Source organism: Mandrillus leucophaeus, unplaced genomic scaffold (assembly GCF_000951045.1).
Source record: "Mandrillus leucophaeus isolate KB7577 unplaced genomic scaffold, Mleu.le_1.0 Scaffold37, whole genome shotgun sequence".
Lineage (NCBI taxonomy): Eukaryota > Metazoa > Chordata > Mammalia > Primates > Cercopithecidae > Mandrillus > Mandrillus leucophaeus.
This window is the reverse complement of record NW_012103920.1, coordinates 5,709,493-5,736,456: the sequence shown is the minus strand read 5'-3', so window position 1 is coordinate 5,736,456 and position 26,964 is coordinate 5,709,493. Positions and strand designations below refer to the sequence as shown.

The 26,964-nt window shown below is 42.9% G+C and overlaps 1 protein-coding gene across 2 annotated transcripts in view; it reads left to right on the top strand.

The window, feature by feature from the left end:
- The window catches only part of VAT1L (vesicle amine transport 1-like), a 224,022-nt gene that overhangs the window by 19,605 nt on the left and 177,453 nt on the right, over nucleotides 1-26,964 (top strand). For both annotated transcript variants that reach the window (XM_011990093.1, XM_011990091.1), the window contains exons 2-3: nucleotides 9,832-9,961; nucleotides 17,819-18,034. In XM_011990093.1, coding sequence (XP_011845483.1) covers nucleotides 9,832-9,961; nucleotides 17,819-18,034 — 346 coding nt within the window. The remainder of the gene's footprint in view (nucleotides 1-9,831; nucleotides 9,962-17,818; nucleotides 18,035-26,964) is intronic.

Here is a 26,964-nt window from a genome sequence, read left to right as displayed (position 1 = left end):
GTACGAGGTACTCTGTTTTACATATACTGTCACATGCAATCCACACAACAGCCCATAGGGTGGGTACGTTACTATCCCATTGTTGAGATGGAAAAACTAAGGCCCAAACTCAACAACTCACTTGAGGAGGAGCCAGAAAGCTAACACTAAAGATCTAAACTTAGCTTTGGTGATTGCAGAGGACTACTTGGAATAATTCTTTTGGGGAGAACTTTCTGGAGGTTGATGTTTTGACTTCATGGTTATATTGTATATTAGCATGTGCCCTGGGGTCTATATGAGCACTTTGCCTACACTCTAGAAAGGGGGTCTCTGGGCCACAGACCAGTACTGGTGTCATAGGAGCATGAACCCTATTGTGAGCTGCGCATGTGAGGGATCTAAGCTGTGTGCTTTTTTTGAGACAGAGTCTCGATGTCTCCCAGGCTGGAGTGCAGTGGTGCAATCTCAGCTCACTGCAAACTCTGCCTCCCAGGTTCACACATCCTTCTGCCTCAGTCTCCCAAGTAGCTGGGACTACAGGCGCCCACAACCACACCCGGCTAATTTTTTGTGTTTTTAGTAGAGACAGGGTTTCACCATGTTAGCCAGGATGGTCTCAATCTCCTGATCTCGTGATCCGCCCGCCTCAGCCTCCCAAAGTGCTGGGATTACAGGCATGAGCCACTGTGCCCAGCTGGTTGTGCACTTCTTATAAGAATCTAATGCCCGATGATCTGTCACTATCTCCTGTCACCCCGAGATGTGGCCATCAAGTTGCAGGAAAACAACCTCAGGGCTCCCACTTGATTCTACATTATGCTGAGTTGTATAATTATTTCATTATATATTACAGTGTAATAATAATAGAAATACAATGCACAGTAAATGTCATGTGCTTGAATCATCCGGAAACCATCCCTCCACCCCTGTTCCATGGAAAAAAATGTCTTCATTAAACTGGTCCCTGGTGCCAAAAAGGTCCATTGCTCTAGAAGACCACTCATCGCATTGTGATCAGGTTTTTTTTTTTTTTTTGACAGAGTTTCACTCCTGTTGCCCATGCTGGAGTGCAATGGTGCGATCTTGGCTCACTGCAACCTCTACCCACCGGGTTTAAGCAATTCTCCTGCCTCAGCCTCCTCGTGTAGCTGGGATTACAGGCATGTGCCACCACACCTGGCTAATATTTTGTATTTTCAGTAGAGATGGTGTTTTCCCATGTTGGTCAGGCTGGTCTTGAACTCCCCACCTCAGGTGATCCACCCGCCTCAGCCTCCCAAAGTGCTGAGCTTACAGGTGTGAGCCACCGCACCTGGCCATGATCAGTTTTTATGATTCTGTTTCCCCATGAGAATTTGGAACCCCTTGTTAACTTTGGGCATCCACTACCTAGTATACGGCATAGTATACAGTGAGTGCTCAATGTGCTAGTTGAGTGGAGAGGTCTTGTCTTTGTAACTGGGAAAACTGAGCAATGATCTTTCTCTAGGAGAGCCAAGTACGTTAGTCAAGAGCACAGGTCCTGGATTTACATTGCTTGCTTTCGCAAGCAATGTAAACCAGGTAAAACCAACATTTTGTAAACCTCAATGGGCCTTGGTTTTGTTCTCTGTAAAATGGGGGTAATATTGTTGATCTCTTAGCATTGTTTATCATTGTCATAAAAAATGAAATGACACTCAACACCGTGCCTGACATAGCAAACACCCCATGAAAGTCTCCTCTTACAATTACTAGCCACAAAAGAAAAAAACAATTCTTTTCCTTCCCATCCTCCACCGTCAGAGAAATTAGAATGGTCAGATTTCTGTTAGCTTCTTGGGGATGCCTCCAACAGTCACAAAGCCCTATAGGAGAGTCCTCTCAGAAAGAGTCCATCCTTTTTGGATCATTTTTTTTCCATGGGAACAACAGACATTGGGCTACTCAAGTGTTCCTTTGCAACCCTAACAACACATGAGAGTATGTGCTTTCACTAAAGAGACTCTCAGAGCTGGGGCCAGGATGTGCACATTCAGAAAATAATAAATGTCAAAAAAAAAAAATGATCCTGACTTGCATTTAAAAAAGTGGTTGTATTCAAGGCTCACCCCCTCTTCTCAGCAATTGCAGCTATGGGTGGAAGGAGGGGATCTACTGCCATTACTCACAAAGAGAGAGGGTTCATAGTCTTTATCGAGTTTACCACACATGACTTCAAGGTGTCTTGGAGCTATTTCATAGAATCATGAGAGCTCCAGATTTGAAGAAAGGGTGTCAGCTAGTCTTGTGTTTTAAATTTCCTCCATGACATCCTTCATGGTCTTCACAAACATCCTTAGTAACCAGGAACGGGGCAGCCTGTCTGATATTTTTATCAGCAACTTAGATGTAGAAGTTTGTGTCATGATAACCACATTTTCACAGGATACAAATCCAGGAGGAAGAATTAATTTTTTTTTTTTTGATGAAAGAATTAAGATTCAAGAAAGAGACAGACAAGTGAGAATGATGAACTTAATCTAATAACACCAAATCTAGCAAGGATAACTATAATCCTCTGGACTAAGATCAAAAATTCAACTGCCCTGGAGGACAATGAGAACTTTCATTTACTTTCTATTTAACCATTTAATTTTTACTCTGTCTCATTTAGAAAAAGCCTTGAATTAGCTTTAGAAAAATTAAAAAAAAAAAATCAGTGATTCTCTAAGGGTGGTTCCCAGATCAGCAGCATCAGCATTACTTAGAAACTTAGAAATGAAAAACTTAAGACCTCACCCCAGACCTACTTGAGTCCAGAACTCAGAGGTGGGGTCCAACAATCTGTGTTTTAACCAGCCCTCCTGGAAATTCTGATGAACAATAAAGTTTGAGAACCATTCACAATACTAGTAATACTGGTAATGGAGTGTAAGGATTTAAAAAGTAGAAACTCCAAAGTATTCAGAGATTAAGATGAAGTTGAGTATTAAGATGATATAGAGGCCAGGCATGGTGGCCCAGCACTTCCCACACTTCCCAGTACTTTGGGAAGCCAAAATGGGAGGATGACCTGAGCCCAGGAGGTCAAGACTGCAGTGAGCCATGTTCGCACCACTGCACTCCAGCCTGGGTGACAGAGCTAGACTCTGTCTCAAAAACAACAACAACAAAAAATGATATAGAGAATGAATGTGATCAATTTGGCTCAGAGCTTCCTAACAGCCAATGCAAAGAAATAAACATAACCAATGTATATACTGTACTGAGCCTATAAGATCCATAAAGCCGATCCTTGTGCTGAGATTTGAGGAAAAAATACTGTCTTCATAAAGTCGTGAATATATATTGTAGCAAATTATATACTTAACAAAATCCCTACAGTAAGTATTAAAAGTAATGGCACAAATCACAATTACTTTTGCACCAACCTAATAAAACAGTGGGTTTCTGAAGATTCTTTGGCACTCTATCTCTTAATTGAGCTAATGACAGAGCAAGACTTGAGATTTCTATTGAGTGTAATATGAAAATATAGGATGGGGCTCTATAATCTGCATCAATAGAGAAGTAGGTTTCGGAAGAGGGAGATTTGTTTACTGATCTGACGCTATTTGGATTTTCATGATTGGTGCTGAGGATACCGACAACCTGAGGAAGGAACGGGATAGCAAGAGGCCTAAGATCTTTTCACATGAGCAACCCCTGCCTTCCTTTCACCAGGAGAGTAGAAGACAAGGGAGCATCTCCATGCTACCTGTATCTTCTTTGCTAAACTCCTTCTTTTGAGTCACTTTTCACCTCAAATTGGAAAATTAATAAACTATAGCTGGGCTGATTCTTTTGTCATCCACTTAGTGATGTCTTTTAAGAAATCACATGTGTCTTCTTTTGATATTGTTAGCATATCCCAAAAAATATTCCGAACGATAAACTCTGGGGACAAGAAGACACAGAAACCTACCATGGTTTATAGATCACACAATGACAGCCTGGCGGTCAGAACTCAAGCTTGGCAGTCATATAAAAAGGGCTCATATTCCCAGTTCTGGTACCAATTATATAACCTTGGACAAGTTACTTTATTCTCTCTTGGCCTCACCTCCCTTTTGCACCAAATGGAGATTAAAACACTCCATCCCTTAATACCTAACACATAGCAGTATCATCACGGGAGCAATGTTTGTTGACTTTGGTAGGACAAAAATAAAGGCAGCTAAATGTCTCTCAGGAGACTTGACAGGGTGATATTCCTCACTTACTAGATAACAGAAAAGAAAGTGTAGAGGCCAAGACTAGCTTTTATCTCTGAGTCTAAGCATACAAGTCAATATCTTTTTTCTCAAGACCACCAAGTGTCTCTCCCTCTCTACCTAAGCTTTGATTTTGATAATGTTTGAAACAGAGCCCACAGGATAAAGGACCATCAAACAAACAGAGTATGAGAGCTGGGGAAAGTTTCAGAGACTTAGCCAAACTCCACCGCTAATTGATGGCAGTATGGAGACTAAAACCGAAGCAACTGCATCTGTTTCCTTTCACTGCTTCCCTTCAGTCTTCTTGTCCCTGAATCTTTTTTTTTTTTTTTTTTTTTTTTTTTTTTTACGGAGTCTCGCTCTGCCGCCCAGGCTGGAGTGCAGTGGAGTGATCTCCGCTCACTGTCTTCCAAGTTCAAGCGATTCTCCTGCCTCAGCCTCCTAAGTAGCTGGGACTATAGGCGTGCGCCACCACACCTGGCTAATTTTTGTATTTTTAGTAGAGATGGGGTTTCACCGTGTTGGCCAGGCTGATCTCGAACCCCTTACCTCAGGTAATGCACCCATCTCAGCCTCCCAAAGTGCTGGGATTACAGACATGAGCCACCATGCCCCGGTTTTCCTCAATCTTAAAATTCTTTATTTTAGTAACATTTGATGTACTTGAGATTTCATGGTGTTATGGGATACACAAAAAACAAGGAGTTGGAAGACCTTTACTCAGGTCTCAACTCTGCCTCTGTCATGTGCTGTCAGTGTTGTTGTGCTGCCTTTAACAAGTCGGTTTTCTTATCTGAGGCTCAATGTTCACATCTATTTAATGGGATTAATGGTATCTGCACTTCTTGCTTTTCTCAGCTTGTTACAAAGTTTAATGAGATGTGTGTGAAAGCACATGACAAACTGTGCTGTACTATACAAATAGAAGAAAGTGTTATTATTTTAAGGATCTGTCTCCCAGTTTTCCTGTATCTTCCCTCACATGTCTTCAGATCCCTCATTCTATGTTTTGAGCTTTTCAGGGTCTCTTTTTCAAACCTCTATCTTCATTCCTTCAAGATGCTATGTCTCAATAATAACTCTTTAAACTTAGCCTCTGACTAATAATTTAGTATAAGAAGAAAACTGAGACAGTCTTATATTATTTATTAAAATTGTACCAATCTTTGAGAAAAATAGGATTACCTGGCAGAACTTTATGTCAGGCACTTTCCAACACTATGTCTTTTTTTTTGCAACGATCTCAAATGTTTAAGAGCTGTATAAAAATTTTACTCCCTTTGTGGGCCTGAGTAATCAGGTGTAGTCATTGCCACCCCCAAAAACATTCTAACTAAGAATCATATTACCTTAGAGAATACTGGAAACTGTAATTGTGCAAAACAGGGGCATTGACATGCCCCTGTTTTTTTGTTTTGTTTTTATTTTTTTTTCTGTTGTGGTGGAAAAAGAAAAGGATTAGACTCAAGTTTTTAAGTTCATAGATTTCACTATTTACTATCTGTGTGGCCTTGGGCAAATAACTTATTATCTCTAAACAAACAAAGTTATTTGTTTTGTCTGAGGAAAAAAAAATAGAATCAACAATGTCTGTCCCAACGGGTGATTGGGAGTGATTGATTATGGTATTCATTTGAGTTTGTATCTTTTGGTTTCACGTGACAGGGACCACACAGGTAATCCAAACAAAGAGCTTCTGCTATAAACACATGTGTGAAGTAATGAAGGAACTCATGGAAATCAGAGAGCAGGAGGTGTAATGGAGCTGGACCTCCCCAAGCCCAGAGACTGGACCTCTGCTCATTATAGGGAACTCGGCAATGGAAGTCTACAAAGCCTCATCCCGGTGCAGGGAGTTGGGTTGACTCTGTTGCTCTTCATGTTTTTTCTTTTAATTCTTCCATCTATTGGCTTTTCCACGTATGCTTCGCCAAAGCTCGGGTCGACTAGGTCTCTCTCACTCACTTCTGTCTTTTGACATCCTTTCTGTTGCTAAGTCGTTCTCTTGATGTGTGTTTCCCAATTCATAGTTTTACAGAGAACACCCAGTTCTTGGACCAGCTCATTTATTCAGTTTAAGGAATAGGTTCCTATCTAGATTATGAATGGCCACCCTCCAATAGTGGGCCCACATTGGTGCAATCAACTCTCTGCAAAGGGGAAGATATAAAGAGCTGTAAACATGGCTCTTGTATGTGCAAGAGCGGGGCATAGAGAAGTTCCCCATAAAGTGGTAGAGCGTGTTGCCTAAGGGGTCAGGTTCTAGACTTTGCATGAATTCAAATCCCGACTTTGACACTTTGAAGAGATGTCATGGCAAGCAAGTTACTTAAGCTCTCTGGGTCTCAGTTTTCTGATCTGAAAAAATAGTGTGATAGTTCATACCTCATAGGAGGAGTATTGATGAGTCTTAAATAACAAAAGTCAAGCACTTAGCACAGTTCTTGACACAAACTAAACCCTCAGCAAAAGTTAGCTATATCCATATCAGGAGAAACAGGTCTGATCCAACACTTGGGGGTACTCTATTAACAATTATTTACATCCCCTTTGTGTGGAGATAAACAATACTGACCTGTCCTGGTCTCTGTCTCCAAAATACACCCACATCCTAAAAATAGGGGGCATTCTCCAAGACCTGACAGAATCACCTAATGCCTCACTGAGGAAACAGGGTGCTACAGGCTTTTGAAAAGTCAGTGTTAGGCTCTTCTCACTGGAATTTAAGTAGCTGACTCTCAGTTTACCATCACTGGGCCCAGTTCATGCTGGATGGCGAATGCAGGCAGCCCAGTTGAGCAGCGTAGTAAGTGTCAAAGATGAGGCCTTCTCCAGGGGGCTGCCATGTTTGCAGAAATGGCAACTAATTTCTTCCAGCATTTTTCCAACAGGGTCTTGGGAAATCATTGGTTTTCACGCAAAGAAAAACACAGTGAGCTAAAATATACATTAAATGAGATGGAGTGCTTGTTTCAGGATGTAGAAATTTCCTTTACTGTTATACAGTGATGCTTTATTTATTTGGTTGTGTCAGAAAATCGGCCGTTTTATACAAGTGAAGTTCAGAGATAGCTGAAGTTTTTCCAAGTCAGTTCTGAAAGTGTTTTTAACCTTTTTTATGAGTGTCTTCCTAAAATATATCACATACTTCTGCCTTCTTAACTGAAGATGCAAATTTCAAGGCTAACATGTGTTGAATACTGACTACGTACCTGGCACCACATGTCAGTGCTTTACGTGCATTAATTTTCAATGACAGCCCCGTGAAGTAGGTACTATCCTAACTCCCACTTTACAGATGTGGAAACTGAGGCATAGAGAAGTTCAGTAACTTTTCCCAGGTTATAGAGGTAGAAGTGGTAGAACTGGGATTTGTACCCCACGCTCCCCAAGCTCTTAAGGAATTGGCCATGTTATTGGGTAACGTTTCAGTTAATAACTGACCTGGATAACTGCTAACCGTTAAAGTAGGACCTTTGGGAGTCTACACATATCATTCAGAAACGTATCCATTACGCCAAACATTCTTTGACTGCTTTTTAAAAGGAATTAGTACTCAAACTGGCAGCACATATTTTTGAATATCCATGACTCTTTCTTCATTCAGCAGACGCTACTTGAATCCCTACTATATTTCTTTGGGTCCGATGCATGCCAGGCACACTGGAAGCAGAGAAATATGAGGCATATGGCTGCCTTCAAGGAGGGCGCACTTTAGAGAAGCACCGGCTGGGACAGTATGTGAAACTTCTCTAATTTGTGGTTGGGAAAACTTTGAGAAGGTGGTGAGTTTTGAGCCCACACTTCAAGGAAATCATTTTACTCATCTTTATTCAATCCCTTTGTATGAGACTCATAAGTGAGACCAGTGGACACAGGTGGAGTTAGATGCTTCCTTGGGTCCAAAGAGATCAGGGAAGAAATAGGAAAGACGTGCTTAAGAACTAGTTCAAGTGGGCCAGGCACAGTGGATCATGCCTGTAATCCCAGCACTTTGGGAAGCCGAGGTGGGCGGATCACCTGAGGTCAGGAGTTCAAGACTAGCCTGGCCAACTTGGCGAAACCCCATCTCTACTAAAAATACAAAAATTAGCCAGGCATGTTGATGTGCACCTGTAATCCCAGCTACTTGGGAGGCTGAGGCAGGAGAATCGCTTGAACCCAGGAGGCGGAGGTTGCAGTGAGTCAAAATCGCACCATTGCACTGCAGCCTGGGCAACAAGAGCGAAGCGAAACTCCATCTCAAAAAGAAAAAAAAAAAGAACTAGTTCAAGTCATCTAGCCTGGAAAAGAAGCTGTGGTTGGATGCTAATGGATGTTGGGTCACACTGAAGAGTGTACTTTCTATAGTACGAGTCTTTCTGAGATGGTGGCTTCTAAAAACAGAAAGTACAGGCTGGGCACAGTAGCTCACGCCTATAATCCCAGCCCTTTGGGAGGCCGAGGCAGGTGGATCACCTGAGGTCAGGAGTTCAAGACCAGCCTGGCCAATATGGTGAAACCCCGTCTGTAATAGCCGGTCATGGTGGCAGGCACCTGTAATCCCAGCTACTCAGGAGGCTGAGGCGGGAGAATTGCTTGAACCTGGGAGGTGGAGGTTGCAGTGGGCCGAGATTGAGCCATTGCACTCCAGCCTGGGCAACAAGAGCAACACTCTGTCTCAAAAAAAAAAAAAAAAAAAAAAAAAAAAGTACATTACAACCACATCTGTTGAGAAAAAATCCATGTTTAATGAGATGTGTTTTCCCATGTGATTAGCAAATGGGTGTTAAATGAAATTCCCAAGAGTAGTTCTGATAAAATAAAAAGAGTCCAGGAGCATTGCTAATAGCATCATTGGAATCAAGTGTATGGTTTTCCATTATGATGACTTTGATATATTTTAATAACTTCCTTATTCCAAAAGTAATGTGTTAATCAGAAATTTCCAGTAATATCTCTCATCTGGAAATAACTTAGATTTTTGAAACACTCCAGTATTTCCATATCTATTGGGGCATTCCTTTGATCTCTCTTTGAGTCCCGTCTCCTCCAGCGGAACATAATGTTATCTCCTGATGGCTCATATTCTTTATTATGGGAGCTGTTTATGCATAGTGCTGGTGTAAGTGTGCGTGATGATTGAGGAGAGATGGTTGGTTGTTTTGAGACCTTTTTAGTTAGGTCTTCTTTCTTTTTCTCAGGCACTGGCTGGTTGCCATTGGGTCTGGCTGCTTTCCATGTGTCTGTTTATAATCTCTTCCTGGTAAATTTTTTACCTTTGATTAAGTACTAGGAATTCTAATAGCCAGGCTAGTCAATATGTTTTTAGAGTAAGCATAAACAGGTTCTGAGAGAAGACAAAGGGGCCATCTCTTGAATCAGTGTAAACTCTGCAGCTACTGCTTTCACTGCCACAAATGTATTACTTGTCTGCATAGAGGTAATTGAATTTTGTTTTATTGGTAACGTCTAGCTAAGTGGCATTACTCTTAGTGATACTTTGCCAAAAAGAAAAAAAAAAAAAAAGAGAGACGAAGGAGTGAAGGGAGGGAGGAAAGGAGGAGAAGAAAAGGAAGAAAAGAAAACCAGGTTGGTGCTTTCTTTTGGATCTCATGTTGAATTTCTCTCCTTTCACGTTTGCTTTTCACAGTGGATTAAACTTCATTGACTTGATGGTGCGACAAGGGAATATTGACAACCCTCCCAAGACTCCCCTGGTGCCAGGATTTGAGTGTTCTGGGATTGTTGAAGCTCTGGGGGACAGCGTGAAAGGATATGAGGTAATGTTTTGATTCTCACTTGAAGAGTAATATTCATTTCGAATCCATTGAGACAACAAAAGATGATGCAGAAAGAAGTGTTTGAAATAACCTATGGCATGCATTATTATTATTGTCTTCTTATTTGGACTGTTGACAATGTTTATAGTCATTAAGGTCTCATGCCTTTCTTATGGACTATCTTGGTTGCTCCCGGAAGCATTCTGGTGCAGTGAGCAAGACAAATCTTGTCTCCCCCTTTATTCATGTCATGCAGCTATTAAACAAAAGTGTTTGGTGTTGGATTAACTAAGTGTGCGTAGCCCCTTCCCATATCCAGAACTCTCATTTTCTCATCATCTTCAGCTCAAAATGCAACTACAAAACACAGGAGTTTGGAGGAAATGGACTCTCTATTATATAACTTGGCTCCTTCAGATAGTCACTTAACTAGTACATTTAAGTGATCATTTATAAATCCCTAACTATTTCAGGGATTGGGAAAGTAGCATTTTGGATGAAGAAGATTTTAAAGAGTGGAAGTACCTGATAAGTAGAATGGAATTGGCCATGGATTGATGGCTCTGGAAGTAGTGAAATGGGCAAAAAGGTTTATTCTATTATACTGACTACTTTCGTACGTGTCCAAAATTCTCTATAATAAAACCTTTTTTAATTTGTAAAAAGATGTATGACCTTTCCTACTATTATAACGCAAATCAAATAGAAACCAATCTATAAAAACTGAGAACCTGTGCGCAAGTCAATTGCACAAAATTGCAGTCGTTTGGAGTCAGAAAAACCAATGCAAATCAGGTACAAGAGCTCTTACTCATAACTAAGTGCTCCCCTAGGGAGGAATGAACATTTGAGAACCGACTATAATCAGAACCATGGAGAAGTTATCTTTTTAAAGCCTCCACCACAGCCCTGCAAAGCAAAGATTGTTATCCCCTTGCAGATGAGGTTTGAGAGGGTTCAGTAATTTTCTGTGAGGTCAGAAGGGTAGTTAGGACTAGCAGAACCCGGATTTAAATCACCAGAGCTTGTTTATCCTCTTTACAGTCTCATGATCTTCCCTCCCTACTCCCAGCCCCCAAATACTGCGATAATAAATGCATGACAGGAGAACTAAAGAAGAATTCTACAAAATGCAGTGCCAAAATGCCCTTGAAATGGAACTGGAGCCTGGTTCTCAGTCTCAGTGTGTCTGAGCCTCAGTATCCTGTGAAAATATCAATATACTCCAAATTCATTATGGAAAATGTCTGGAAATCTCATTCCACTTATCAGTAGTTTTGCCAATGGTTTCCAGATAAGACAGCAGATACATGTTGAGAAAGAGGCAGTAAATGAGCCTTTTCTTTTTTTATATATACGAATTTACATTTTTCTGTCCCCAGGTAAGTCATATAACCAGAGGCACACTATCTCACCCTGAAAGTGCTGCACATAAGAAATACTATCTTCTCTTCAATCCTCCACATGGTCCCCAAAGAAAATATCATGCAGCTTACTCCATTAACCCCGAGCATTGAATAAAAAACCAATTATTTTAGAATATAACAGGAAACAGGGACATTGTTGGACTTGGTTTAGAGGGAGAACTTTTACTATTCTTGATTATGTATATTTTTCCTTTCAGTATGACTTATCTTTTGCTAATTTGCCCTGGCTTGTTTACTATCAAGCCCACTCTTCAAACTCTGTCCCTTCCCATGACTTGTGGCTGCACCAAAAAAATAAGTCACCTACTCGTTTTCAGTTAGGGTGCCATATGGGAGAAAACTGGCACTAATATTCCTTCTGTAATTTTGACTTAAGATCTTCAGTCATATTGGAGATGGAATTCCTTGCAGCAGCACATTGAATAGCTCTCTCGGTTTGATAGACGGCAAGAGATGATGAAAAGCCATCACCGGAGGCCCAGTAATAAAGGAATAATTTGGGTGCATTTTTGGCTGCACCCAAATTATTTTTTTTCTTAGCAGAATCAAATAATGAAATGAAGAGGATATGTTTTAAATGTGCCGGCCTCTGCACTCTGAGGCTGGAGCCGAACCTATGGCTTGGACATATTTGCTATTTTGATAATGAAATGGAAGTGATGCAGCAAAGTCGAAGAAGAGATGTGTGAGCAGCCAGCCCTGCAGTTATGACCATGAGACCACTGTCAAGGTGGTTGAAATATTCTGTTCATTATACTCTGTGCTGACTCTGGAGGCCATCAGCTGCTCTGTGGGACTGAGGCTGTGTCTTTGAGTTTTTGTGATTCTGTGAAGAACAGGATGCTAGTGTTACACCCTAGTTATCTTCCAATGCACTGAAGATGATATTCTTTTCTTTTTTGTTGTTTTTTTCTTTTTAGATGGAGTCTCACTCTGTCACCCAGGCTGGAGTGCAATGGCACAATCTCAGCTCACTGCAACCTCTGCCTCCCGGGTTCAAGTGATTCTCCTACCTCAGCCTCCTGAGTAGCTGGGATTACAGGTGCCTGCCATGACGCCTGGCTAATTTTTTGTGTTTTTAGTAGAGACAGGGTTTCACCATGTTGACCAGGCTGGTCTCAGACTCCTGACCTCAGGTGATCCACCCATCTCAGCCTCCTAAAGTGCTGGGATTACAGGCGTGGGCCATTGCCCCTGGCCTGAAGATGATATTCTTCACATTCGTCAATTCGTCTTTACCCCTTCCGGGGATAAGGACACTCACTGACAGTGGGACAGCCTCTCTTTCCCCTCAGTTTCCTCCTTAGACAGCTGTTCCTCCTGCTTTCTGAAGTATAATGAGTCAGTATTTAACTGCTGATTGCTAAACTGTGAATTCCATCAGGTCAGGAACCAATCTGTTCTGTTAAAGAGCGAACATGTATTGCTCTTTCCTCATTTTCCGTGCACCATGTTAAGTGCATTGTGTGTGTATTATGCCATTTAGTTTTCATAAGGACCTTTTACTAATATTATATCCATTTTGGAGCTGAGGAGACTGAACCCTAAAAAGTTCAACTAATATTTCCACACTTTGTAGGTTGCCCTGTTATGCACACGTAACTTTATGTTTCCTTTGGAACACTTATCTCAAGTGTAATGAATTAATTATTTGTATCTGGAATCAGACTATCTGAGGCCATTTCTTTAATGGTTTCAAGAGGGTTGAGGTGGGCTCCCACATCTGGTCAGATTGAACTTTTACCTAACGCTAGGAGGAGATGACAATAGTCATGGTGACTCCCAGGGTTTCCGTGATTCTCCCTCTACAACTATATTAGCACTAAGAAAACTCACCGTGGCCTTGGCTGAGGCTACGGCCAGCTAGATGAACCAGTGCTGCTTTAGAATCCCCCTAAAATCAGCAAAAACACACATTTAGCTGAAGACCAAACCCCTTACCAAGAAAAGGAAAGCTCATCGATACTCACATCCTCAAGCTCGAGCTCTGTCGGGGTGTTTCCCATTGTCTCTGTATCTTTTCCTGCAGAATAAGAGAAGTACCCTCAAACCAGCATGAGCCGTCAGTCAGGATAGCCTCCTCTTAGTAACCGCTTGTCTTAGCAACACCAAGGAGGTGGAAACTAGCTGGAACAAGGGAGAGCTCTGCAGAGAGACAGATCTGAACCGGAAGCCTTTCGCTTCTGCTTCTGCTCCTCAATGACTCCTTCACCCTCCAGCCTCAATTTTCCCATCTGTATAAAGGGCACAGTAATAGTTCATTATTAGTCATCAACTTCAAGAACTTCATGGAGTTCTTGTGGGAATTATGTAAGGTCATGTAAATAAAGGCACTTAGCCCAGATTCAGGAACATATTAGTTTTTGTTTTGGTAAATGGTATTTATCATTATCAATAACAATAGCTCCTAGCACCCCTACCCTAGCAGTGCATTCTACTCAATTGCAGACACTGGTTTTCCCCTTTAGACCTAGAGATGTTTCCTATGAGACTATTGAAAGCTTCTCCAGGATTGAATTTCTTCCCTTATTCTCTCCCATTTCCCACCCATGGAGAAGTTAGACAAGGTTCAGTTACTTGTAATTATCCATCAACCCATCACTCACTATGCACCAAGCGTTGGGTCGTGCATCGAGAATCCATAAATCAATGAGACCCAGCCTCTGCCCTCTGAGATCTCCCCATTTAGAGGGAGGCTAGTCATGTAAAAGGATAAGCCAGTATTATAATGGGATCTGCACAATGATGAAGGATTACATAAGGAATCAGGTGGACTTTTGTTGAAATCTTGTCTTTTTTTTTTTTTTTTTTTTTGAGACAGGAGTCTCACTCTGTTGCCCAGGCTAGGGTGCACTGGCACGATCTCAGCGCACTGCAACCTCCATCTCACAGGTTCAAGTGATTCTCCTGCCTCAGCCTCCCAAGTAGCTGACATTACAGGCAAGCGCCACCACACCTGGCTAATTTTTTGTATTTTCAGTAGAGAAGGGATTTCGCCATGTTGGCCAGGCTGGTCTCAAACCCCTGACCTCAAGTAATCTACCTTCCTCGGCCTCCTAAAGTTCTGGGATTACAGGCGTGAGCCACTGTGCCCAGCCTGAAATCTTGTCTTTACCACTTACAACTGTGTGGTCTTGGGCAGCTTATTAACTGCTTTGAGCTTTAGGTTCCAGTCTATAAAATGTGAACAACAATAAAAGCTACCACATAGGGTTGTCATCAGAATTAAATGCAGTAATTTAATTTACTGTGTACTCAGTGCCAGCACCACAAGCAGCACTCAATAAACACAAATACTAGCAGCAATAAGAAGACATGTCAGTTCTGCTTTTGTAGGGGAAGGTTGGTCATCAGGGAAAGTTTTGGAGAAAACATTTGAGCTGAGCTTTTAAGGAAAATCAATACTTTCCCAAAAGAAAGAGAGTGCCAACTGCAGAAACAGCAGATACAAAAGCATGAGGGTGTGAGCATGCACTTTCCTGTGTTTCCTGCTGCTTTTCCAGCATGGCCATAAGGGAGACACAGGCGTCAATACTGAACAAGCACAGGGGCTGAGTGTTCCTTTCTCCTTTGCTCCCATTGTCTGAGCTCCCACCCACTGCTGCCACTTCTTATTGTTAGCTGATGTTTTTTATTTTTATTTCTATTTTTATTTTTTGAGATGGAGTTTTGCTCTTGTTGCCCAGGCTGGCATGCAATGGCGCGATCTTGCTCACTACAGCTTCTGTCTCCCAGGTTCAAGCAATTCTCCTGCCTCAGCCTCCCGAGTAGCTGGGATTACAGACATGTGCCACCATGCCTGGCTAATTTTGTACTTTTAGTAGAGACGGGGTTTCTCCATATTGGTCGGGCTGGTCTCGAACTCCCAACCTCAGATGATCCCCTCACCTCAACCTCCCAAAGTGCTGGGATTATAGGTGTGAGCCACCGTGCCTGGCCTGGCTGATGTTTTATTCTTAATTGTACCCTCTCTGGGACACACTGCTGTCACCACCAGTGTGGAGAGCCACTCCCTTCCAGTATCCATGAAGTCTAGGGTCATTTAGGGGCTTGGGGAAGGGGAGAAAAGAAGGCATGTGGGGGCTGAGCCACAGATAACATACAGGTAAGTCTAGGCAAGGACTTCTCCCTCTGCAGCAGTCCGGAGAGGATTCAGAGAGGGGAAGACCTGCTTAGGTTTATGCCAGGCTACCCAAGGATAAGGAAAGGAGATGCAAGGAGGCAGTGAGAATGTCCTCCTTGCCCAACTGTCAGATCGTCATGTTGATTAATCACTTGCCTCTTTTCTCAAAGCAAACAGACTAGACTTTGCCTTGCTCTTGTTGCTGTCACGACAGCCCCAGAAGACACACTGGGGCAGAGCAATTTGATTCTGTGGTTCAGGCGTCTTTCCTGAATTAGGTCACCCAAACCCCCGCCCCGACAGAGTTGCCCTGGCAGCTGGAGAGAGGTGGCCAGGCTCACTTAGAACATTGTTGATGCTGTCCCCAACTGTCTCATTCACCAGAACTCCTCATTACCCAGGTCTGAATGGCACCAAGATCAGTCTGTTGTCTTTATGCTATACCATCCTGTAGCCAAATGGACAATCAAGTCCTCTGGATCCTGTTCCAGACACACACTGAGGCTGAAGCAGCTCTATTCCAAAATACACAGAACTGGCCAACCTGGAAAATCCCCAAGGTTTTGGGAGAGCTCACCTCCAGGCTACTCTGACATCCCTTGACCCCACCCACCATTCCCACACCCAAAAAATGAACTCTGTTATCTTTGGACCAATATCTGGAACATCGCCATCGTAATTTCATGCTTTTGACTTAAGACTGCATTCTCTGCTGAAATATTATCCCTTCCAAGTAGATTTGCCTCTAAGCCCTATCACTCATAGCACTTGCCATATGAAAATTATGAAAATATCAGGGAGTATGAATAATTTGAAAGCATGAGCTGTACCTCATTTACAGTTATATCTCCAGTGCCTGGAACCTAAGATCAAGAAGGGGCTTCATATGGAAACATGGCTCACTGTGATGTCATGGAAAAATATTTGGAATTAGACAAGCTTCACTCTGTATGTCATTAGGCAAGATACTCAACCATTCTTAGCCTCAGTTTCTTCATATTATAATAAGAATAATATCCTATTAAGCTTTCATGTAGATTAAATAACTGACAAAATGAAGATTACAGTCTAGTACATTATGATTGTTTAGCAAATCATAGATTTTATAGTGATCAAATGTACATATAGAAAAACCACTTGGCCGGATGCAGTGGCTCATGCCTGTAATCTCAGCACTTTGGGAGGCCAAGGCGGGAGGATCACTGAGGCCAGGAGTTCACAACCAGAGATGGGCGAAACCCTGTCTCTCCTAAATACGAGAAAAGAAAAAGAGCCAGGCATCGTGGTGCATGCCTATAATCTGAGCTACTTGGGAGACTGAGACAGGACAATTGCTTGTACCTGGGAGGCGGAGGTTGCAGTGAGCTGAGATGGCGCCACTGCAGTCCAGCCATCTCAGAAAAAAAAAAGAAAAGAAAAATAAAAACTCTCATGAGGAGGAATCCATTCTCCAACCAGGCTGTAAGTTCTTCATGCTTGGCTGTGGGGACTACATTTTTGAGAAGTCCTAAAGGAAGGACAGAAGTTTGCCAGGTGACAGGTGGTTTCAAAAGCATGAAGGAGGGCTCTGCATCGTTTTGCTACCTTCCTTATGTGCACTGACACTTCCCAGGACTTTTGCTACCACCTAAATAATGTTCAGAGTTTCAAGGAATGGGTTCTCAACTAACCAACTTAGCTTGTTCTGGAGAGGAGAGGGTAGTGGCTGAAGATGGGTGGACAAGAAACATAGAGCTCTCAATGGTTCATTAAATCAGTTGTATTGTGAAATGTACACAGTAGCTTTTTCACTGCAAATTTATTTTTAAAGTTATGTTTTGTCGACGTTTAAAAAAAATGATTGTGATACTCAAAAATTTGGATAGAGTTAAGTGTATGAGTCAATAGAAACAATGTGTTTGGACCATGGATAGCTCCCAATAATACTTTTTTTTTTTTTTTTTTTTTTGGAGACAGTGTCTTGCTTTGTTGCCCAGGCTGGAGTGCAATGGTGTGATCTCAGGTCACTGCAACCTCCGCCTGGGTTCAAGCAGTTCTCCTGCCTCAGCCTCCTGAGTAGCTGGGACTACAGGCACACGCCACTATGCCTGGTGAATTTTTGTATTTTTAGTAGAGATGGGGTTTCACCATGTCAGCCAGGCTGGTCTTGAACTCCTGACCTCAAGTGATTCACCCGCCTCAGCCTCCCAAAGTGCTGGGATTATAGGCATGAGCCACAGCACCCGGCCAGCTCCCAGTAATTCTGTTCTCTCCTTGAGCCTCTGTCATGAGGTAGTCTCCACTAACTCTGTATTTCCCCATGCCCAGATTGGGGACCGTGTCATGGCATTTGTCAATTACAATGCCTGGGCAGAGGTGGTCTGCACACCAGTGGAGTTTGTCTACAAGATCCCGGATGACATGAGCTTCTCCGAGGCTGCTGCATTCCCCATGAACTTCGTCACAGCCTACGTGATGCTGTTTGAAGTTGCTAACCTCCGGGAAGGGATGTCTGTGCTCGTGCACTCAGCTGGTGGTGGCGTGGTAAGTCAACTGTTTGTAACTTCTCTTCTTTAAGGTCATGATGGTGGAAGTGGAGTGACACCCCCCTGAGGTCTTATGTGAGCTATGTCCTTTAGTAGGAATCATCACTGTGGTTCTGGTGGAGTTCACATGGACAACAGAGCCCATATAGATGATTGCATTGGGGATAGGATAAGCCTGAGAGATGGTTTCTCTGCAGTTTTGGAAGGTCGCCAAAATGACCTGTGAGGAAACAGTGGCTCTCAGAGATGGTTCCTGTTGAGAAGCATTCTCAACAGTCTTGGTATCATGATGAAACGTTGTGTCAATCGTTGTAAGATGTCTTACAAGTCATCTACTACTGCTATTATTTGAAATGACAAAATGGTCATTTTGTCAGTGATTTAGTTTTTTCAATAAATTGCAGTGGACTGGAGATGGTTCCCATATTAATGACGTTCTTACTAATTTGTATTCTACCATATTTTCTTGAGTGGGAGAAAGGTGGGCAGAGATTGTACTAGCACACTAGAAATCATACATAAACCTGAGTACATTCATGAAAGTGGGTGCACATGTCAATGTTATCAGTCAGGCGTGTCTCTGCCAAGGGGGAGAATAGTGGAAATCAAAATTTCTGCTGTGGATTTCAGGGATGGCAGAAATTTCTCCCATGGTTTGTCTGTATCTCAGTGCCAGTCATTCAGTGTATACTGCATGCCCGCTACCTGGCAAGCACTATGTCTGTCATTGGTCTACTGGGGTCTGGGTGGAACGTTAGTGTTTCCAAGAGTGGAAAGTACTACCCACTAGTTCAAAACATATTTATTAAACACATAGCGTGTTCTAGACTCTGTGGATGTAGAGATTAATACTCTATCTTAGAGGCTTTGAGAGGTTCTCAGAGTCACTGATTCTGTGGTTTGATGGACTCAGAAATAAACTCTTATGATTTGGTGTATCTCAGAGATATTTCACTGGAGGTTTTGCTAGCATACCATTGATTTGAAAAAAGAAAAACTTGGCTTTCTATAACTATCAAAACGCTATATAGTGTGGAGCACATTTCTGTTGTTTCTATCTAAGAAAACAAGCTCACATCCAGAACCATGAAGGCAAAGATAGGAAACTTTAGGAATGCCTTAAGAAAAATATCTTCAATCACTTTAGCAAATTTGCTGATGTCTTTTGACCATGAATAAAGACATAATAAAAACTAAGCAGCCCGTAGAAAAGAAATGGCTTTCAGTTCCAGTGGATCTGCTAACAGCAAGCAAGCCATTTAGAATGCTGGCATTTATGATCTTAGTGTGCTCAGCATACAAAGCATTAGAGAGTTGTTTTCATACGATCAGCATAAGCTTCAGTCTTTACAATAATGCTGGACTCAGTTCTGCTGAGAATTCATGTTTATACATTGGCACCTATGATATTTCACTTCATGTTTTTATTTTTATTTTGTTCTTGGAGCAAAGAAGAATGTATCAGGGGCGTGCGTCTTACAAAAGAGAAAATAATCTTGGAAAATAAAAAAAGTTTTTATCATGCTTTATTCTGGGCTTACAGATGCTACCAACAATACTAACTAAAGTATAAAACAGGTGAAGGAACTGGGGAAAGTGGATAATGAGGACTGGAAAATAAGTCAATGCACATAGCACAGGCTCTGTAGTCCTAAAGCTTTGCTGAAGATGAACAATAGTTTCGTCTCTTAGCTTTCTAATAGTGAGTGAAAATAGGGGGAAATGGTCATCCACGTGAACTAGTGTTCATTTGATTGAAATAAAGCAGTTACTAGGGGTAACCATAGCTAACACTGGTTTTGGAGACCAGAGGACTCTTTCTTTCTCTGTGGTTTCTCAGAAGAAACGTATGCTGAAATGCAATAAACATCCTCAACAAAGCTGTTACAGTAAATGCAACTATTTCCATGAAGTTTTTTCTTAGGGTGCGCTCCTAATGATGTCATCTAAGAGCAACAAAGTAAAGCAAAATGTAGTGAGAGCATATATTCTGGGGCCAAAAGGATGTGGTCTGGTTTAATCTTCAGACAGAGTTGAAAAGCTCAGTTGGACCCATCTCTAGGTGGGCTGGTCTCTCTGAACAGCGTTTCTCACAACCAAGATTTGATAGGCGGTGTGTGGCAGCTCAAGGTTACTATTAGAGAAGAGACTTTTGCCCTAGTGCAGATCCACATATGTGAGCACTCCACTGAGCTGGGATGGCTTGGGCACTGTCTTACAAAATCTAAGGAGTCCTGAAGACAGCCCACACCATCACACTCCCCCACAGGGAGAGACCAGTGAGTCCCTGGCACCTGCATGTTACCTTACCTGACAAAAGGAACTTTACAGGTATGACTAAAGTAAGGACGTTGAGATAGGGAAGTTATCCTGCATTATTCAGGATAACCCAGTGTCATCACAAGAGTCCTTAAAGGTGGGAGTGGGGCCGGGCGCTGTGACTCATGCCTCTAATCCCAGCGCCTTGGGAGGCCAAGGTGGGCAGATCACCTAAGGTCAGGAGTTCGAGACCAGCCTGACCAACATAGAGAAACCCCATCCCTACTAAAAATACAAAATTAGCTGGGCGTGGTGGCGCATGCCTGCAATCCCAGCTACTCAGGAGGCTGAGGCAGGAGAATCACTTGAACCCAGGAGGCAGAAGTTGCAGCGAGCCGAGATCACGCCATTGCACTCCAGCCTGGATAACAAGAGCAAAACTCCATCTCAAAAAATAAAAAGACAAAAAATAAAAAAGGTGGGAGTGGGAATCTGAAGAATCAGAGAGAGATTGAGAGAAGCTACACTGCTGGGTCTGATGGAGGAGGAGGCTGTGAACCAAGGACGCAGGTGGCCTCTAGATGCTGGAAGAGGCAGGAAATGGACTCTCCTCTGGAGCTTTCAGAAGGAACACAACCCTGCTAAGACCTTCATTTTAGCCCAGTGAAACCCATTTTGCCCTTCAGACCGCTAGCACTTTAATATCCTAAATCTGTGTTTTGAGCCACTAAGTGTGTGTTAATTTGTTACCACGTACGGGAAACTGATACTACCACTTTCCCTGGGGGCTGCCTCTCTCCCTCCCTTTTCATTATGGCCAGCCCGCAGAGGCCTGAAGAAAATAAAAGCAGCAAATTGCAGAACTAGGATTCCTACCCCAATTTGGCTGATTCCAAAACCTCTTTCCATTCAACAGCCCAAAATGTTGGGAGAGCCAGCCCAGATTCTTTAGTCTGTCCTTTAACAAATATTTATTCATCCTCTACCCAGGGCTCAGCATAGATGTTGTCAAGATCCAAAAGACTGGCCCAGGTACACATTTCCTAACTTGATGTCAGTAAGATGACAAAGAAGATTAAACTAGTAATAGCTGGGGCAAAAATTTCCTAAATAGGGTTATGTAAAGTGTGTAGCCCTAATGGCACAAAGACTTCTGAGTTTCATCAAAGGCTGGGATGGGGAATTTGCGGACAGCATGTGAGGAATATCCAACTAAGCCATGGTTTTAAGGGAACTTGAATACAGCATGGAAACATAATTCAGTCCAGAGCAGGCTACACTCTCACTGGAATTGCCCACTGCCTTCATGCTCTGTCATATCTTTGAGGACATTGTTTTCGTCTGACAATAGCATGACCAGATGGCCCCAAATGGCAAAGCTCTTACTAAGATCTTTAGGAAGTGGTTGAAAATTGGCTCACAATCCTTTAAAGGAAAAATAACAGAATAAGTAACAGAACGAGACTCATGTTGGGACCTCAAGAGTTTTGTTGCCAGTCCCGTTTAATGAGCCTTGTTGATGAGGCTGCTGTGACTCTGAGCCTCTTGATGCGGGTATACCCAGTTTCTGGAGAGTGGCATTACTGTTCCTGTGAGGTTATTTGCATTTGTGTCTGATATCTGATGTTTTGTAGTTTTCAGAGTCCTCTTACCTTTATCATCACATCATCTGAGCAGAGATTACTATAGGCAGTGAGCAAGCATCGTTCCCATTTTACAGAAGTGGAAGCTGATGGTTAGAGAAGATGAAGTGAACCTAGGTGCCAGCATGTGCCCCGGCTTCCCGACCCCATTCGATGCTGTCACTGCTCCACCACCCCCAGCCAGACCCTCAAGGGAGATGAGATGCCCCTCTATTCTGTGCCTTTTCAGAAACTGTCTCAGGGAAGATAAGGCAAGATTAGCACTCTCCCCTCCAGCCACTCTGACCTCACTCTACTCAGAACACTCTTTATCTTATGATGTGCTCCTAACGTAATCTAATAGCATCAAAGTAAGCAAAATTTGAAGCTCTGAACTTCGTGCCTTTTCACATGCTGTTTTTTTCTTTCCAAAATGGTATTCTCTCCCAATTCAGATGTCAGATCCTCTGGAAAGCCATGCTGTCCTCTCTTGTCTGGGTAGCCTTAGCCCTTTAATAAAAGCTATAGGAGAATCCTTACAGCCTTTTATTTGTTTATGGTTTGATATGGTTTGGCTGTGTCCCCACCCAAATCTCATTTTGACCTATGGCTCCCATAATTCCCACGTGTTGTGGGAGGGACCCAGTGGGAGGTAATTGAATCATGGAGGCGAGTCTTTCCTATGTTCTTGTGATACTGAATAAGTCTCACAAGATCTGATGGTTTTATAAAGGGGAGTTCCCCTGAACAAGCTCTCTTCCCTGCCACCATGTAAGACATGACTTGCTCCTCCTTTGCCTTCCACCATGATTATGAGGCCTCCTCAGCCATGTGGAACTGTGAGTCCATTAAACCTCTAATTCTTTGTTGCTGTTGTTGTTGAGACAGAGTCTCAATCTGTCACTCAGGCTGGAGTGCTGTGGTGCAATCTCAGCTCACTGCAGCCTTCGCCTCCCGGGTTCAAGGGATTCTCATGCCTCAGCCTCCCTAGTAGCTGGGATTACAGGTGCGTGCCACCATGCCCAGCTAATTTTTATATTTTTAGTAGAGATGGGATTTCACCATGTTGGCCAGGCTGTTCTCTAACTCCTGACCTCAGGTGATCCACGTGCCTCAGCCTCCCAAAGTGCTGGGATTACAGGTGTAAGCCACTGCACCTAGCCAAACCCCTTACTCTTTATAAGTCACCCAGTCTTGGGTATTTCTTTATTAACACTGAGAACAGAATAATACATGGTTCGTCCTCCCAGCAACATTTCATGGGCAGAGTTATCTACTGAAGGCTGTGTTGTTTGGTAAGAAGAAGCCAGGCAAACTGAATACAGTCTTCAGCTCTGTCATTTAATGGGGGGGGCGGGCAGGGGGTGGGTGCAGGAGTGCGGTGGGGACGCTAGGCAAAGAACTTAGTTTCTATAAAATGGAAATGGTAATATTTACCTCACGTAAGGATTAAGTGAGAAACAAAGGGCTTAGCAGAATACCTGACATATAATCTATAAATGGTAAGGAGAGAAGATGAGGCAGAGGAGAGAGACAGCAGAAGGGAGGGAGAGGTTTCTTTATATTCATCGTAGTGGGCACATACCAGTGGCTGAATAAATGTTTATTGAATTACTCCTGTCCAAATATTTGATGCAAAAAAGGTACTGCTTCCATGTATGTGTCAAACTCCCTGAGATGATGAGATATTCTGATATTCTTTCCCCAAACTCATAACCCCAATTTAATCACGATAAAACATAGTACAAGCCCAAATTGAGGGGAATCTATAAAATACCTGACCAGTACTCCTCAACCCTGTCATGGTAATGAAAACCATAGGAAGATTGAGAAACCGTCACAGACGGGAAGAGACAAAGGAGCTATGACAAATACATGCAAAATGTGGTTTCCTGGACTGAAAAGGGCCATTAATGGAAAAACGGATGGAATCAGAATAAAGTCTGGAGTTTAGTTAACCATTTGGTACCAGTGTTGTTTCTTTAGTTTGGATGTGTACCATAGCACTGTGAGGTTGGCATTAAGGAAGTATGGGCAAAGGGTATCTTGGAAATCTCTGTACTGTCTTTTCAACTTCTCTGTAAAACTAAAGTTATTCCAAGATAAAGAGTTGGAGAGAAACATGGAGAGACAGACTATTTTAGCCAAGGGATTCCATGAAGGCAAATGAGTTTCCAGATTCTTTCACCTCCAAGCATATTATCCACCTCTGCCGTGATGTCGTCTTCGCTTTCCCTACCATAAGGACAGTTTAGAGACATCCTAAAGACAGCTGTATCCTTCTCTAGTCTGGCCCCAATTGCAAGTCACAGGAAGGGCTGGAAGAAGCATCCCTGGATCTCCACCGGGCTCAGATGAAGTTTTCTCGACAGGCATCCAGCTAAGACATTTGGGGAAAACACTAAGCAGGCCCAGAGAAGCTTCTCTGATCACCACAGCCTGCGCTGGACCATCGACCTTGGAAAGGAAAGCAGAGCTTAACTTTCAGATGGAGTAAAATTTGGCAGCCACTCAATGATCAAATTCTATTCATTATGGATGAGGCATTTCCCAGTGTCATTCAAACTGGGAAACGGAACTGGTTCTTACTGTTTTTGTGTCTGGTCCCTGCCACGTAGTAAATGCAGTAAATACTTGTGAATCAAAAAGCTGTCACAAGCCATTTTTTTCCTATACTCTAGAAGAGTTATTTGCTCAACTAAGGACAGCCCTGTCAACTGAGTTAATCCCAGGGGGAGGAAATATCATTCCCAGTGATCTTGTAAATTTAAATCCATTAAGCAGTCTTGGGGTTCTCTCAACAGTCTGAATATTCTTCCCAGATTTTTTGGCTGCTTCTGGTATGTAATATTCATGAAATGGGGTCCCCTTTTCATGGGCCCTGTGGCTGTCCCAGCATCACTCCATCCATCATCCCATGGTCCAGCTATGCTGAGTCCATTTCCTTCAAAGCCCCAACTAGCAGGCAATGCGTGGGATCTCGGAGCTGGAAGGGAATTAAGACATACACGCACTTTTGTCAGTCAAGTACTATGTACTAGGCTCTTCAAATATGCTGTTCATGGCTGGGCGTGGTGGCTCACACCTGTAATCCCAGCACTTTAGGAGGCCAAGGCAGGTGGATCATCTGAGGTCAGGAGTTCGAAACCAGCCTGGCCAACATGGTGAAACCCCATCTCTACTAAAAATACAATAATTAGCTGGGCATGGTGGTGGATGCCTGTAATCCCAGCTACTCGGGAGGCTGAGGCAAGAGAATCACTTGAACCCGGGAGGTGGAGGTCGCAGTGAGCCAAGATAGTGCCATTGCACTCTAGCCTGGGCAACAAGAGCAAAACTCTGTCTCAAGAAAAACCGAAAGCTGTTCATTTAACCTTCCTAAAATCTTCCCTGTTGAACAGCATGTGACAGAGAAGAGAACAGAGTATGAGCTCTAAAGTCAGACTCCTTGGGTTTAGTCCCAGCTCCAGCTTCCTAACCACACTCAGACTCAGTTTCTTCATCTGTACAGTGCGGATGATATTAGTGCCAGTCTTAGGTATAACTTATGAACTTGGGGCAGTGCTTGGCACATGACTAAACACCTGCTGATTTCTGAGACTAAGAGTTTCAGTGTAATTTTCTAGGCTATAATGTTAATTAGTCAGAGGATCCAATTTGAACTCAAATATGGAGAGCTAGAGACTCCTGATTCAGTGCTCTTGACACTACACCACATGGTGGCCTCAGAAACATCTGCACCTCCCTCATTTCTTCGGCCTGTCCCACCATGAGCCCCAGGATAAGGGAGATTTCACTATGGTCAGATACCTGGTCCCCAGGGTCCTGCAATCATGGGAAACAGAACGTCTGAAACTTTAAAGAGAACTAAATGGCTCTATCAGGTCTTTCATGAATAATCAAAGCGATGAGGATTAACTGCATCTGCACATCAGCAAGAAGGGCTGTGGCTGGGGACTCACTGCAGTGATTAAGACCCTCTTTCCCTAACTGCTGACCCTGGGAAACAGACCCTTGCCTTCCGAAACGTCAAGGACATTTCTGAGATATGTTGTGGAACAAGGGCCCCACCTCCCTGCTCCCAGAAATCTCTGATGCCCACAGCACATGACTAGATTCCTCCTATCAGCAAAATGCCTTAGGTTAAAAAATATATAGATCTAAAAACACCTCTCCAAGCCGTGTCTATTGCTGAAAAAACATCACTCATTCTTTATTTTAATTGTTTTTATCTCCTTGACAGTAAATCATGATTGGCTCAAATGAACTAACTTTATTATAAATATTGTACAGGTGAATTTGGCCTCTGTGACAGGATTTATTCATGCAATATTCGTTGAATAAATATATAAGCTCAGGAAGACAGAAGAGCTAAAGTAGATTGAGCTCAATAATTTCCATACATTGTCTATAAGAGACTATGGCATCTCATTTTAACAGAGGAAACTGAGACACAGAGAGGTTAAGTAACTTATTCCAGGTCACACAGCTATAGAGAGGAAGAGCTGGCATGTGAACTCTCTTTGAATACAGAGCCCATGTTTTTAAGTGCTAGGCTGTGCTGACAGGTAGGCAGTGCTGAAAGAAGCCGTGCCTCTGCCTAGGGTGAGATGGAATGGGTTTCACTCCACGGGTCTTACTGGTGGACTTTCCCCTCCATGAGTTGAGGACAGCCTGAGGTTTCCCAGGAGCTGAGGAAGTGGGGAGGATCTTTAGTTGACAGAGCTGATCTCTCAAGGGGTCAGGCAGATTTGATGCTTGGAACCACCTTGATGTTAACTATCTGGCTGAAACTAAACCCCAGGCTCCCATGTTCATAAATTAAACCTCAGGCTGCTGTGTCCATAAATTAAACCTCAAGTTGCTGCGTCTGTGAAATTAAACCTCAGGCTGCTGTGTCCATGTAATTAAACCTCAGGCTGCTGTGTCCATAAATTAAACCTCAGGCTGCTGTGTCCATAAATTAAACCTCAAGTTGCTGCGTCTGTGAAATTAAACCTCAGGCTCCTGTGTCCATGAAATTAAACCTCAGGCTGCTGTGTCCATG